Here is a 15,238-nt window from a genome sequence, read left to right on the forward strand (position 1 = left end):
TTACGTTACGCAAGGCCTCATAGTTTCCCGTTTTTTGGCAACAAAAAATTTTGTGCCGAAATCCTGCTCGTTTAGTAACATTATCATCATCCTTAGTAAGTTACTGGTGCCCGGTCATCGCTAGAATCATTATTATTATTATTACTATTATTATTATTATTATTATTATTACTGTTGTTACTATTATTTCAGATCAGAAATCTTATAAAATTGTTAACCATTTGCATCAACTTCTGTTTTTTTGTTTGCTTCTTCGTTTTGGAATATAAAATTAAATATTTGACTGTGAATATATAAAAATCATGCATGTGAACTGCGGTTTAAGAAATAAGTGGTGTTCATTACCGCAAAGATCGCTTTTATATTCATTTTTTAAACCGCAGTTCACATATATAACTTCTATATATTCACAGTCGTTGATTCATCAATTTACGTGTTTACCAATTGGCATAAGCTCCCAGTTGCTGGCTCAGTTGGTAGAGCGCTGCACCGGTTGTGCAGAGGTCATGGGTTCAAATCCCATACAGGCTTAAATTTTTTTCAGGCCTTATTTTTACTGCTGTTAAAGCACTGTTCATTACCTACTGTGAAGACTGCGCCAGAGGCGCGGGTGCTCCTGGGATAGATGATTCTCAATATGTCGGAGGAGAACGTAGTGGGCGAGTTGTCCCACGAGACTTCTGCTCGTGATCATGTCGATTACGGTAAACCACCACAACTCAGTATAAATCTTCCAAAATTAAGCGAGCTCAGCGAAGCCTTTATACCATGGGAAAGTGTCAAACTTCCCACAGATGTTCTGCTTGTTACGGTAAAAGATTGGGAGTTTTTAAGTTGTTACCATTTTCTCAGAAACCCACATAAAAGTCACTGTCTGGGACTCGGGATTGTGCACTTTGGAGACATGGGTGATGCTAAACATAAATTGAATGTTTGCTTGTTGAGGTGCTTTGAAGGTACAACCGCTCCTGGTGCAGCCCTAAGTAAGGTGAGCACTGCCATCAAAATATTACAACCAAAAGCTGTTTTTTGCGTCGGGTTTTGTGGCGGTCTCTCTTACGAAAAAGTCAAGTTAGGAGATGTCGTGATCTCAAAGAAGATAATCACATATGCGCATAAAAAAGTCATGAACGACCGAGAGCAACCTCGTGGTTATGTGGCTCCTGTTAGCAGTTATATGGCTGACCTCATCAGACACGCTGCCAGCGGATGGAAGCCTCCAATAATGAAGAAGCCGGAAGTAAATCGGGAGCCGGTTGTGCACTGCGATGCTGTAATTTTGAGCGGCCCAGAGCTTGTGAATTGTGGGTGGCGACGGGAGGAACTCCTTGATAATTATTCTGAAGCGATCGCAATCGAGATGGAGGGTGAAGGTAAGAATCAAGTGTAAATGTCTGCTGAGTAAAATTAGCTAAAAAAATTGTTTCGACCATGAGTTGCTCGTTAGAGGTGCAAATATAAGTAAGGAATATATATCTTAACTTGAATGTATGAGTATTAATGGGAATTAAGAAGGAAAAATGAGAAATGAGATGAACAAAATTTGGCAAAAGCTCACTATGCTTATTCATGGATCCATATACTATAGGTAGAGGGACAGCATCTACCCAATCTTATCAATTATCAATTTGCAGTGGAAATCTGGGGCTGACAATGAATCTCATGTGTTAACTAACAAACAAATGATTGCTATGATTAAACCAAAACTCAATTTGAAATTGCTTTTCATATGCTTCTGCAGTTTTCTCTGTCAGGATAAATTAAACCAGACTCAGTGTAGTTGGTTTTCTAGTTGGTTTTAGGTTGCATAAGGTTCAGTAGTAAGCAAAATAGAGAAAATCTACTTCTCTTTGCATTAATTAATAACTAGTTAACCCTTTAACTCCCATTAGTGATCAAGACAGAATTTCTCCTTACAATATCAAGACAATATAAGGTGACAAGGTTCAAGAATAAAGAAAAATATCAGTTAGGGGATTATTTCTTGATCCAATACCAAATTCTCCGACTCATTATCCTATGCTATTATTGAGAATTACAATTTCTAGCGAGATCTTGGGAGTGAAGGGATTAGCACTGTCTTAATTATTCTCCAGTGCATTTAAAGCTCTTTTGAACTGCCTTAACCTGAGCTCAGTGGTATGGAAAAAAAACCTCTGTGTAAAAATGATAGTTAAGGCAAAGCTCCAAATAATATGAAATTGATCATGTTCAATCTGAAACAAACATAACTGTCATTTTTACAAGAAAAAGTTTTCACTTGAGCTTCCTTGGAAAGTAATAACTGGGCTTACTGGTAATCAGAACTATAACAAAATTCTTGAACATGATTGGTTATCACCAACCTGATCTGAGCACTGATAGATCATGCTTATTATTGGACAGTGTAATAACAGTTAAAGGAACTGTTAACATGTCATGCCTGTGTAAGTGAACAGAATGCACTATATGAGCTTGATGTTGTCTCACATTTCACCAAGTTAACTATTGCTTTTTTTTTTTAATTGATTAACAAATCACAATATCATTTGTGATTACCAACTGGGACTCCTGCTCTGCAGTCGTCCACTTCTGTTAATCACTTGTATGATTACAGACCGAATTTGACTCTGCCTGGTCCTACCTATCACCATTATTAATTTTGACCTTGTTTGAATGAAAAAATTCTTGTTTTGGGGCTCAGGTATTTTTGCTGCTGCTTTTGATCTCAAGATGGAGTGGGTTGTTGTGAAAGGTGTATCAGACTATGCTGATGGCAACAAGTCAAAAACTGAAGCATGGCAACCATTTGCAAGTGTCATGGCAGCATCAGTTGTGGCAAACATTTTGAAATATCCTGGTATACTCAAAGATTGGCAGCACTACAAGGGGGTGAATCATTCACAGTCAGGTACACATAAGAGCTTGTTTTGAAATAAATCACAGCAAAAGAATGTGGTAATCAATAATGTTATACTGGTTAAGTGGTTGAAAAGGTTACCGGTCACCTCGCCACCAAGCAGACTCGCCACCAGCGAACTCGCCACCAAGGAACGATCTCGCCACCAACGTACTCGCCACCAAGCGAAGTCTTCTTGCCACCAACCACCAATAAAGAGATAAACTAGAATAAAGTAGTCAAGGAGAGTAGGATGTTCGAACGAGCACAATTCAAATCGGCTGATACGTTTGTGCGCTTGTCTGTATTTAAATTATGACCTTCAGCGACGTGTTAGATGTGTTCCGTTCCTAACTCATTGACATCGAAACGTATCGTGTTCGTCTTTTGCACGTAATCGAGGAGAAATTGCAAAACTCGATGCGAGGAATAAAAACTTACTTGAGAGAAAATGAAACTTCATGGGAAGAAATAAGTGATGAAATGAAACTCGATAGCAGTTGTATTAAAACTAAATAAAACAACATACGTTTATAAAGTTTGAGTACAGACAAGCGAACAAACTTATCGCTTTCGAACGTGCTTTCGACAACATACGTTTATAAAGTTTGAGTACAGATTTATCAGCCGGACATCCTACTGTCCTCGACTAATCTCTTTATTGGTGGTTGGTGGCGAGAAGACTTCGCTTGGTGGCGAGTACGTTGGTGGCAAGATCGTTCCTTGGTGGCGAGTTCGCTGGTGGCGAGTCTGCTTGGTGGCGAGGTGACTGGATACCGTTGAAAAACACTGATAGTTGGTAATTAACACAATGTGACATATCAGAACAATTTATATACCACATTACAAATTACACTGGGAAAGATGAATCAATAATATCAGTTTCTGAGCGAATAAATACCTATCCCTACCCTAACCTAACATCTCTCAGCTGATAACAAGTTAGGGTTAATGTTGGGTTTGGGGAGTGGTAGGTTGTGCAGCTGCATGCTCAGATACTGAGATGTATTTGAAACATGCAGGTACACTGGCCTTTGAAAATTATAACTTATCATGAGACTGTTGGGCTTGATTATTCAATTGAGTCACATACATTCTGTGTACTGATAAAGAGTTGATGGTAAGGGAATGTAGAAAAATTGCAGGGAAATACTTTTAGTTGGAATTGGTGACACAGAGGATATTAATCATAGATAAGGTTTATTTCAATTTAATGTGTTGCATTCACAAGAAATATAAAGTCTCACTGCCAATATCATTTTCTAATAGAGCTAGGATCAAAAAAAGGAAGGAAAATGATAACAAAAACATCAAGCTAACATTGATAAAACATAAATGCTCATGAAACATAAAATGCTCAATAAAACATTTAAATGCTCTCTGACCCTAACCCTGACCCTAACTTTTCAAAGAAGCCCCTTCCACAAATGAGTATACCTCTCCATTTAATTTCCAAATGATATACAAGCTGTTACAAACTAGGAACTGATATGATTTGTATGCAACAGAGAACATATTCAGTAAGTGGCAGCTGATACTAAATGAATCAATCATTCAACCTTGGGTAAGACACTAATAATTTAGGTATAATCAGTGATCTCTTTCTGGTGCAGGAAGAAAATGGTGCACACCTATTGGTCTATTGATGGCGTTTGTGGTACTGCTTATTGCTATTGGAATCATGTACTTCTCTCTTCCTCCATTGCCTCCAAAAGAGCATGTGGGTGCAGAGGGGTTTGACATGCATCAAGGTAAAGTTTACTTGGATATATTTGGCATGCTCTAATTGTTTTGTAAAGTGAAGCCTATTGGTGATGATTGATGTCCTAACCATCAGAGTAGTTTTGGAGTGAATGAATTCAAAACAATGACATAGTGGGGTGATTTACAGTTAGGACACCTAGCCAGCCAAAACTTTTGCAATTCAAGTTCATATAAAAATGAGTTGGTTCCTAATGAAAGCAGCAGCCCCTCTCACCTTTGGCTCATTTGGGGCAGATTGTATAGGAACGTCATGGGTATCCATGTGAGCCCTCTCCTTTCTAATCAGTCAATGTTAAGGAAACAAACCTATCATTAAACAAGGTAATTTAGTATTGTCAACCTACTTAATAATGTAACCTGGCCACAGTTAGGAGTTAAAAAGCTGATGTTTTGAGCATTAGCCTTCTGGCAGAGCCCTTCGATCCCATCACTCTGATGAAGGGCTAACGCTTGAAGGGTCAGCTTTTAAACTCTCTACAGTGGCCAATTAATGTTGTCAACTCACTTGATAATACTAAATTACCATGTTATATTCTCCAACTGGGGCAGTACCACAGTTTATCTAGAAGTTTTCCCCCTTTATTCTATAGTTAAACAGATATTACAAAGTGATGTTTGCCCCTTTTAGGTTCTGGACCACAACGTGATGATCCAGTGGCTATTTTACTTCAATCCATCACTGGAGGACCATCAGGCCAGGTTTGTAACGAGTATGAAAATATTGCTTTCATCAAACAGATTTATGTAAACTAAGTTAGATTGCATTGTTCAAATGCTGAAGAAACTTAGAGCCAAATGTGCAATTAGTTGAGTTGCAACTTTTAATTGACCCAATTAGTAAAAAGTATCCAACAAATCTTTTTCAATCCAACTGATCAGTAACTATTTATTACATGTAGTAATCTCCTTGATCTCATCTTGCATATTATCCCAAAATATTACTGTGCCTTTTGCAAATGAGTGTCATGTATATGCCTTTAATATGTTTTTCTTCAATCTCTGATCACATGCATGTATGCTAGTCCTATTTTTTGGCTGATCAATTGTGGTGTATTGGATACATCTTAAGCCTTGACTGTTTTTTAAACCTTTAACCCTTTCACTCCCAAGATCTGATTAGTAATTCTCCTTACTATCTGCCATACAATTCTTATGATGCTAGTTCAGAGAATTTGGTATTGGATCAACTAATAATCCCATGGTTGGCATTCTTCTCTATTCTCATCACCTGCCTGCTTGATATTGTAAGGAGAAATTCTGTCTTGATCACTTGTGGGAGTGAAAGGGTTAACTCCCAAGATCTGATCATTAACCCTCCCCTCTAGCTGCTACACATTTCCATGTAAATAAATTAGGAGAATTTGGTGTTAGATCAAGACTACTAACTTCTAACTGATAAGTTTGAGTATTCTCATTACATGTATGCTGCCTGATTTGTGGATGTCATTGGGAGAAGTTACATGTTAATCACTAATGGGAGTTTCATATTGTCCCAATATATTACTATTAAAATGTTTTTTAGCATCTCTGATCATGTAGGGTACACGTATGCCACTCCAATTTTTAGATGATCAGTTGTGATAGCTTTTGAAGCAGTGTATTGGTTACATCTTAAGCCTTGACTTGTTTCTTAAACCTTTAACTCCCAAGATCTGATCATTAACCCTCCCATCTAGCTGCTACATATTTCATTGTAAATAAATTAGGAGAATTTTGTGTTAGATCAAGACTACCAACTTCTACCTGATAAGTTTGAGTATTCTCATTACATGTAGGCTGGATAATGTGTGGATGTTATTGGGAGAAGTTACATGTTCATCACTTATGGGAGTTTAAGGGTTAATTTAGACAGGATTTGAATATTGTATCATTGTAATTCAACCTGCACTGTTCATCTCAAACCTAGGAGGTTTGTTTAAACAGGAGTCCGTTTTATAATTACTTGGCATCAAATCTCAGAAAATTAACTTTTAAAATTCATTTATGCCTATTATTTCTTCAAATAATGCAAAAAAATTAACGAGAACAAATTTACTCTCACCAGGTAGACAGTTACCTTTATTAATTGGAGTGATAAAAGTGATAATTCATCTGATATGTAACACAATGTGCTGAAGTGTCTTTTTTGAAAAAAAATTTTAAAGGGTGTGTCTGTTCTTACATTTTGCAGGTGAATTACAAGGATCGTACAATAAGCTACAGGGCAAAAGGTCGAGTTCACTCCCTGGATGAACCGTGGGTTTACGATGGTACAGCCTGGGACATTGAAAGTGGAATAAAAGCTAAAGTTAAGCACTATAAGCAAAGTGAAGATGCTGTTAAAGATGCTGTGTCAGAGGTCATAAAGAAACTTAGAGAACAGGGAATAATTAAGGACTGATTTGCCCTTTTGGTTTCCACCACACAGTACAATTTGTATGTACAAAATAGCTTGTAATAGTAGACTAAGATACTTGGTTACTGTCGCAACTTTAAAGTGTTTGATCAGCACTGAAGATTTCTCGAACGATATGCTGCAATTTGTTACGGGAAAATTTAGTGATTTTTCCGTGTGTTTATTTGGATCATATCTACGCATAAACTTTTCAAGTTAACCATTTTCGCAAATTGCAAAAATATAGAAAAGCCACAGTAGTTTTTGAATTACCAACTATTACATTTTGCTTGTTACTTTGTCTTTCATCATCTCTGTACGTCGGTACTTTGATGACCATTATTGTTGAAATTGCATGTAAGTAGAAGTGTCAATGCTCTCTCTGGTAATACAAATATAAGTGTTGATGATCTTTCTGGAAAATTGGTCCTCATTGAAGTTGGCAGCTGAGTGTGCGCTCGTAAGTTCGGTTTCCTTTCATAGGTTAATTTCTCACGTTGCCGCTTTTCTGAACTTAACATCAATATCGCATATAGATAAGCAGAAATTATCACTACTTCTCACTTTTATTTCCTAAGCTGCTCTTCCGAAATTAGGTTAGGTGTTTTTCCAATATCAAAGCTCTGACTTAAGTTTGCTCTTTTTAATGACGTAGAGTCTATTGTATCCGTTCCTTAGTTTTGAAATTCTTCCCGAACAGATGGAATATTTAACTAGAATCGCTCAACTACAAACAAAAAATTTTCCACTTTTTTTGTTATACTATTCAAATATGGTAGATTTATAATGGTATAGGACCAAGAAGAGTCCAGTTCGGTCTGTAATCATACCAGTGATTATCAAAATCGGATAGCGGAATCCGATTTGCCAATCACGAGTATGATTACAGACAGAATTGGACGACACGAAGTCCTGTTACCAATTAATCACAACTACTACAATTTCCGATTTAGAAAAAAAAACAAGTACATTTAGGACAAACAGGTCCAGTAAGGACAGTGTCTTAAGCAAACAATTTGGAAAATTTCAGTTTTTTTCTGAGGGTAAGTGGTTGTTGCCATGGTTATTATGATCAATTCTGTGATTGGTGGGTTTAGCCGAGAGGACTTAGTATGATCGGCTACTTCAACTGTCCGATTACAGGTGTCTGATTACAGCCAACTGTCAGATTACGCTGTCCAATTACAACTGCACAGAGTGGTTAGTGAAATATCAAGCACCTGATGCACTAATCACATTTTGGAAATTGTAATGGTTATGATTAAGAGAAAAATAGAACCACGTGCTTGATAGTACTTATGGAAGTACATTGTAAAGCTTTTCAGATTGCATAGACGACTGCATGGCGATTACATTGATGATTGTGTGGCGATTACGAAGTTGAGTACACTAGAGTTCATGTCGGTTGTCGACATCAACTGAAATAAAGTTACTGTGGAACCAAACGCTTAACGTCTGAGGCAAACTCGCTTGAAGCAGGTCTCCGTGTACCACGAAACCGTGACGAGTTTCTGTTCCCACTCCAAGTGGTCTCTACTGAGCTATTTTCCGCCGTTCTTGCTGCGTTCCCCGCAAAAGTCCAGTTAGTGCGAAAAACCTAGCCTCACAAAGTTTTGTAAACTTCACGACTTAATCCAATTTGAAAACTAGTTTACCTGGCCTTCGTAGCCGGCACTTTGATGTGCGCTTTGAAAAGGAGAACTATGAGACAAATATCACAAGTTCTTTTCGAAAAATCTTAGTTTTCTCTTGTGTCCTCGCAGGCCTCTGCACTGTAAACTCTCAAAAGAGCCCACTTCTGTCTCTCCACTCCCAAATAAGTCGCCATGTGCGACTCAAAAAATAAAAAATTTTTATTTTGCTCTTTGCTTCTATATCCATATTAGTTTCCGTTTTAATTACTTTAGGAGGAAATAAATACACCATAAGCAATATTTACGAAAGGTGCGCGACAAACCATAAAAATATGAGGACTCGCATTTTAACTGTGAATGAGTTTTCTATAATCTTTTTTTTTTTTTTGCGCAAATAACTTCATGGTTGCATTGCTGGTCAAACATTCCCTTAATACATTGACCAGGGGAAGTATGGCATCTGGAAAGGAGAATTTCTAACAGGTTGGGGTAGACTTGTACTTATCTGTTCGGGATAGTTATCATATTTGATAACCGAGATCAAAACAAACCAGTACCAATCCTGGCCGAACCACATTTAATGTACCAAACCGATTGTTTTCGACTGGAACTTGTGATTGTAGCTCAAATTGCTTTTAAGTCTAAAGTAAGTAAACACCACAGTATAGGGTAAAAAAGGATGGAGAAGATTCACGAAGAAAGGTTGGACAGGAAGGCTTATAGAGGTGTAGGCGGGGAATTAAAAATTTCTGAATGACTACCAAAATTCGAGACAAGTTTTGTTCTAAATGCCACCAAGTTGTGAAAAACAATTTATGTTAATTTTTTTCTTAGAGGGCTCGGTAACGAATTCTGCAATCTGCTTGGTTCTTAGCGCGGCCGGCGAATAACATATATTACTTTTCTTTTTAATAGACAACTTATGATGTTAAAAAAAAATTCATTTTACTCCTAAACAGTAATGGATAACGACACAAGCGGTTTTTTTAGAGGGAAAAAGGTAGGCTTTTCGGAGCGTTCACGCTACCAACTGAAGAATTATTCCATTTGTGTTTCACTCTGCAATGAAGGAAACAGGTTATTTTAAAATATGAACACTGTCCCCGAGAAGATCGGCAACGAGTAGATCGCCATTATTACAGGCACACACTATCCAAGGAACTTTGATCTTATCCTCGCCAAATGAGGTGAGAAATGTTCCGTCCAAGGTGAACATTTTCAGGACGCCATCTTGCAGATTTTCATCAATGCCACTTGCGTCGCACACGATCAGGTTACCAAAGGAGTCTACACAAAGTCCCTCGGGATATCTCAACTGTCCTTCACCACAACCCTCGCTGCCAATGTTATAAAGAAACACTCCTTCCTTATCATAAACCTTCACACAATGTGCTCTCATATAGGATACAAAGAACCTGCCACGATAGTAACATGGAAAGCTTGGGGAAACTTCGCTATCCGGTGCAGAGAAGGCCAGCAGCAATTCTCTCCCGTCTGGGGAGATGACTTTCACCTTTTTGTCACCTTCATCACAAACGATCATATGGCCATCATCAGTTTTGAAAAAAACATGATGTGCTTTAATCAGATGTTTAGTGAACTGCTCCATAATGAATCCACGATCAGTTATAACTGAAAGCTTCTTATTACATGGACTGAACTGCTCATGAGTAACCATGATGTCATTTCTCTTTGAGAATGCCACTGAGACAGGAAAACCTATGTTGACACTATGTTGTGAGTCTGCTTCGCCTCCTATCGTCTTCACATGTTTCATGTCCTTATCTAAGACCAGGACTCTTTTGTTAACATAATCTGCCACTGCAATGTCTCCAGTTATTTCATTCTTTGCGATACAATATGGTTTGTTTAATTCTCTCGACCCAAAAGACTTCTCTACTTTGTACTGATGGGGCTTCACCTCGACTTTCTCAGGACTACCGGTCAGCGGCCATATATTCAACTTGATTTCAATTTCATGTTGACCAACGCTGCCAGTGACGGTCACTTGTTCTTGCTCGTTACAGAACTGTTGTCCACCTGGATCTCGCGTTATTACTGTGAATTTAGCTTCGGCGCCCTGTTCCACTTTTAGCAAACCCTTCCCTCTAGCCAATGACTGCGAATGACCAGTGTCACTCAGTACCACTCTACCCAGCGGATCATGAGCTGTTTGCCCACGTTTGAGACGAATACAGACTTCACCTTCATGGTAATAGGAGTCACGTGGCTCGTTCTCGTGGAAGCTCTCTTTGCGAGTGGTAACTCTGCCCGAGTTCTGTTTACGCTGTTGGTATGGTTGACCTTGAAAAAGAAGTTTAGAAGTTCCGTGACGATTGACTCAAGTATGATGAAAATGAGCGTTCGCTAATGAGAGTATACCTACAGTATACGGTTTTCTTATAGCGGAGCTCGCGTATCTTCATAATTATACAAAATGGTAGTAACCCATCAAGCCGAAAAAATTTGGATGTACGACCGTACGATCGACCGTACAAGGTGCTCCTTTTAGCATGCGCGGCCAACTGTACGGGCACAATCTTATAATCAGTCCTGTACACGAACACGAAGAAGTTGCGAATGAAAATCCGTCAACATTACCATGCACTTTATCCATAGTAGGGGCTTTAGTTTTGTTGAAGAGACGTGCAGGAAAAAAAAATGCGAGCTCCGCCTTTAGGCTTGCTGAATTCTATATATTACTTTAGGTACTGCCTGACTAGTTACTTATCATCTATCGCTAGATCGTTTTAACATAAAAAGGGACACGTTTAAACCCGGAAGTATAAGTCGTACTTTGGAATCATCAGGCTTAAAACCAACTATCTTCATTCGCCTCACACTTCAAATCTTACCGTTATTAGCCAGGGCGTCTAGCTTTTTCATGATCTCGTTCAGCTGATCTTTAATGTTGTCGTCGTCCTTTTTCCACTCTCTGAGTAGTTCTATGTAGCAATCTTCAATTTCAGGGTCCATGCACTCGTCTCTAAGATCGTCAATGGCAGCTTTATAAGAAACGCCTCCTAATCTAATCAGAGTTTCCCGGATGTCACGCCAGTGGTCATTGAACTTTACGTCATCAACAGAAGCATTCTTAGCGTGACCGTACACAGTATTCCTAAAATACTTAACTCGGGCAATGTCCGCTTCCCTGCTGAGGTCTGTTATGGCGGGCAATGCGTCCCAGCCGGTCAGCGGAGCAGTTAAGCTGCAGAGGTTCCGTAACAGAACCATTAGCAAAGTTGTGTCAAAGTCACGTGAAGACACTAAGTTAGGGATGGCAGGGAAAAGCTTCCCCCACTGTATTTGATTGATAATCCTCTTCTTTCTAAGATATTGTAAGGTGGGCTTCTCTGCCGCCAAAACTGAGTGTAGATTTCCCGGTGCATGGATGGCATCAAGCGTATCTCGAAGAGCCTGGGTTCCAATATCAACCAGCAGACGACACAATCTGGCATAGTTTGTTGTCTCCTTTGTGGATGAAGCAGATGGTGAGGCACTGGCCATGAATGACTCCTGTCTTAAAAAAAATATTTATTACTCTATAATGGGGAAGTCCGTTTTCTTTCTATATCACAGTTTCAATGAAAGACAGTTCAATAGTAGTTTGACACTGAAAGCAGGGGACTTTCATTTACTACTTTAAAATTCAAAAAGAGGAACTTTTGGATCAATATCAGTATCTGGGCAACTGCCCACCTACCCCTCCCTTTACCCAACATTAACCTTAACTTGTTGTCAATTGACTGTTGTTGGGTTAGGGGAGGGGTAGGTGGGCAGTTGCCCAGATACTGATATTGATCCGAACTTTTTTCCCTCAAAAGTTCTTGCTAAAGAGGCTAAATGTTACCCTCATCATTTCTTTTCATTCCTCATTTGAAACTTCCAATGAATTCAGGAGATCTGATGACACCATCTTTTACTGAGTTATTCTGTTGTTTTAATTGCTTCAGCTGATCTCAGTTATCAGCTCTTGTACCTTTTTATCGTAGCTATATAGGGGTAAGATTAAAAATATTACATTGGGTGTCACAAAGCTCCTTTTCTTTCTTTGAAGTTATTATGTATTGGAATCATAACTGCACCTGACATTTCTATTTTACGGTCTGTAGAGTAAAAAGAGTATAAACAACACCAACAAAATTAACAAAAACCGCTTCCCGTTAAAATTTCAGGATGATTTGCAAATCCTGGAATAAGAGGGTTGAAAAATGAGTCAATTTTTTTCCAACAGCGGAGCTAGAAGTCTTGCACTAGATTTCTACGCTGGGTAAGGACCAATAACCATTAATAGCCGTAATACTGGTTTGTCTGGTTTAGCTCGTTGCCTGCCATAAAGTGAAGCCATGGTGAGCGTACTTAATGCTTCTCAAATTTGAAATTCGAATTGGATACTTAGTCTTCATAGGTTTTCAACTCATAAACTGTACTCGTAGCGAGAAAGAAGGTTAAGCATATTTGAACGACAGTCGTCTTCGATCGCTTTCTTCTCTTGGTTTCACATTTCGTCCACGACTAAACGCTGATTCATAAACATAATTGAATGTTTATCTCGGAAATATTTTACCTCATATCACGTTCATGGATTTCAAAGTACAAGTGTACTGTATAAACATCCTTCGCCTTAGACTTTCAATTTTCAATTGAGCTCCTGTCGAAAGTGATTTTCATGTCATGTGCCTATATTTAGCAGTTTTGGCGGTTAGAACCAGCATCGACTTCCAGTAGTCGTCCTGATAAATAATAACCTAGATTTGACACGAATCAACTTTACAGGCTTTCCCAGAAATATCGAATCACGGCGAAATTAAACAAAGTATTATCCCGTACGCGTTTGTTGGATGCCAGATTGGTCATAGCCAACTCGGCCCTGGATGCCTCGTTAGCATTTTACCACTTAAGGCATTCAGGGATACATTTTTATGTTAATACATTTAACTGAACATTATCAGTGTAATAAACCACTTAGAATGCGGGAGAAGAACTCACAAAACCTGTATATCACCCGCCTAAATCATCGTTCACGAACTCCTCTTAGGAACGATCTCGCGGGTGAGTTATTTATTAGGCCTGAAAAATAGAAAACCGATAAATTCGGCTGTCGATTACAAGCGAAAACAAAATAATTTAGTTTTATTAACTGACTCGGTTGACTCGGCTGACTCGGTGTGAGTTGGCCTCTGTAAAGAGAATCCAAGCTAAGGATTCGAACGTTAGCCTCACTAACTCAACTCTAGAATCTCTAAAACGCACCAGTTCACATCATCAATTCAGAAACTGAAACCAAATTGTAGTATAAAATTCCCCACCGAAGCAACTCCTTTTATTCTAAAGTGATGACACGTCTGACATGTATTTGTGGAAAGCAAAACACAACATCTAAAGTGAAAGATTTTGGAGGGCTGAGAAACGCCAGTGGCGAATTGCAAAATAAACGTCAAATTGCCCCAAGCAATGACTGTAATTTTAAAGAGTTTACAGTAACAGCTGAATATTTGGCACGATAACCATTTGTTTATTATACTAGCAGTTGGCTCTCTGTTTATTAAATCATCCGACATAAAGAACACTGTGCTGTGGTAAAATGCTGTCTCTGAATCTCCAGATAAATTAGACTCTTTCAAAACATCGCTAAGAATTTTCGATTGCCAATGTTTACTTTAAGATTTTAAAATAAGCAATAGGGAAACAAACCTTTAATCTTTTACGGTGAAGAAGGAATAGAACGTAGCCATCCACGGCGGGAAAGTCAAGTTTAGTTCGGTCGACATATATTCTGGGCCTCGCGTCAAAACGAACAGTTTAATTTATTTATGTCGCGTTCCAATTGTCATGCCCAGGACCTACGCACTTCAACGACGTTCATTGAGGAAGAAAAGAACTATAAGTGTAATTAAAGTAAGTTTTCATTACTCGCTCGTGTTTCCCAGAGGTAACTTGGGAGGAAACACCAGCCTTATCTCGGCCCTCTCTGTCTCTCTTGTCTAAGTCTAACAATCGGTGCTAGTTAAAAAATGTGAAATTCGCGTCGTTTCAAAATGTTAGTCTTGAAAGCACCATTGGAATACTGGAGCTTTTAGGCCTATAAAAATAGATTTTCTCCTTGGTAAAATGAAATTATTCAGTTCCTGTGGTAGAATTCTAACTAACAGAACGCAAGAGATTACAAACTCTCGCAGAACGTTAAAGTGCCCCTTACCCCATTTTTTTATTCCTTTCAATTTCAAAACGATCACGTAGTTGGGTGAAAATAACCATCTACGATTCTACGGCTGTGTAAAAAAGGCGATCTGGGATCTAGTGTCCTCTGACGTCAGTGGGGGAAGCTCTGGGAAAGAAAGTGGTTGAAAATGTTTTAAATTTAAATAGGTGCAGAAAATATTCGGGGAAAAAGAAAGTGGAACCGTAGTTTTCGCTTTTTTAGCAAGATCCCTCTTAGTTTATGATTTTGCTGTAAAACTCTTCAATCAAAAACATTGGAAAACCGAGAAGTGTGACTTTGATTGCTAATCGCAAAGCATGTGATGCTGTCATTCAGTGAAACTGCGTATGAAAATTTTGAAATAAATAACTCCACTTCACAGAAAA

The 15,238-nt window shown here is 38.5% G+C and overlaps 2 protein-coding genes across 3 annotated transcripts; one reads left to right on the forward strand and one right to left on the reverse strand.

Annotated features, from left to right (window-relative positions):
* The first annotated feature begins 528 nt into the window (after window positions 1-528).
* On the forward strand, window positions 529-8,461 carry LOC149041962 (uncharacterized). The gene is made up of 5 exons (XM_089213244.1): window positions 529-1,373; window positions 2,684-2,890; window positions 4,492-4,629; window positions 5,271-5,341; window positions 6,813-8,461. The coding sequence occupies exons 1-5, from the start codon at window positions 626-628 to the stop codon at window positions 7,020-7,022; spliced, it is 1,374 nt and encodes a 457-aa protein (XP_089069370.1). The 5' UTR covers window positions 529-625; the 3' UTR covers window positions 7,023-8,461.
* Window positions 8,462-9,576: 1,115 nt separating this feature from the next.
* Window positions 9,577-14,472, reverse strand: LOC113675070 (uncharacterized). 2 transcript variants are annotated; one of them, XM_089213236.1, is made up of 3 exons: window positions 14,345-14,472; window positions 11,506-12,170; window positions 9,577-10,954 (listed from the first exon to the last, which is right to left on the reverse strand). In XM_089213236.1, exons 2-3 carry the CDS (start codon window positions 12,155-12,157, stop codon window positions 9,729-9,731), a joined length of 1,878 nt encoding a protein of 625 aa, XP_089069362.1. In that variant the 5' UTR covers window positions 12,158-12,170; window positions 14,345-14,472; the 3' UTR covers window positions 9,577-9,728. The 2 variants fall into 2 exon arrangements, with proteins under 2 accessions (XP_089069362.1, XP_027047403.2); XM_027191602.2 differs by having other exon boundaries at window positions 11,506-12,166; window positions 14,345-14,459.
* Between the last annotated feature and the right edge of the window lie 766 nt (window positions 14,473-15,238).

This window comes from Pocillopora damicornis, chromosome 7, assembly GCF_964200805.1.
Source record: "Pocillopora damicornis chromosome 7, jaPocDami1.2, whole genome shotgun sequence".
In the NCBI taxonomy this organism is placed as follows: Eukaryota; Metazoa; Cnidaria; class Anthozoa; order Scleractinia; family Pocilloporidae; genus Pocillopora; species Pocillopora damicornis.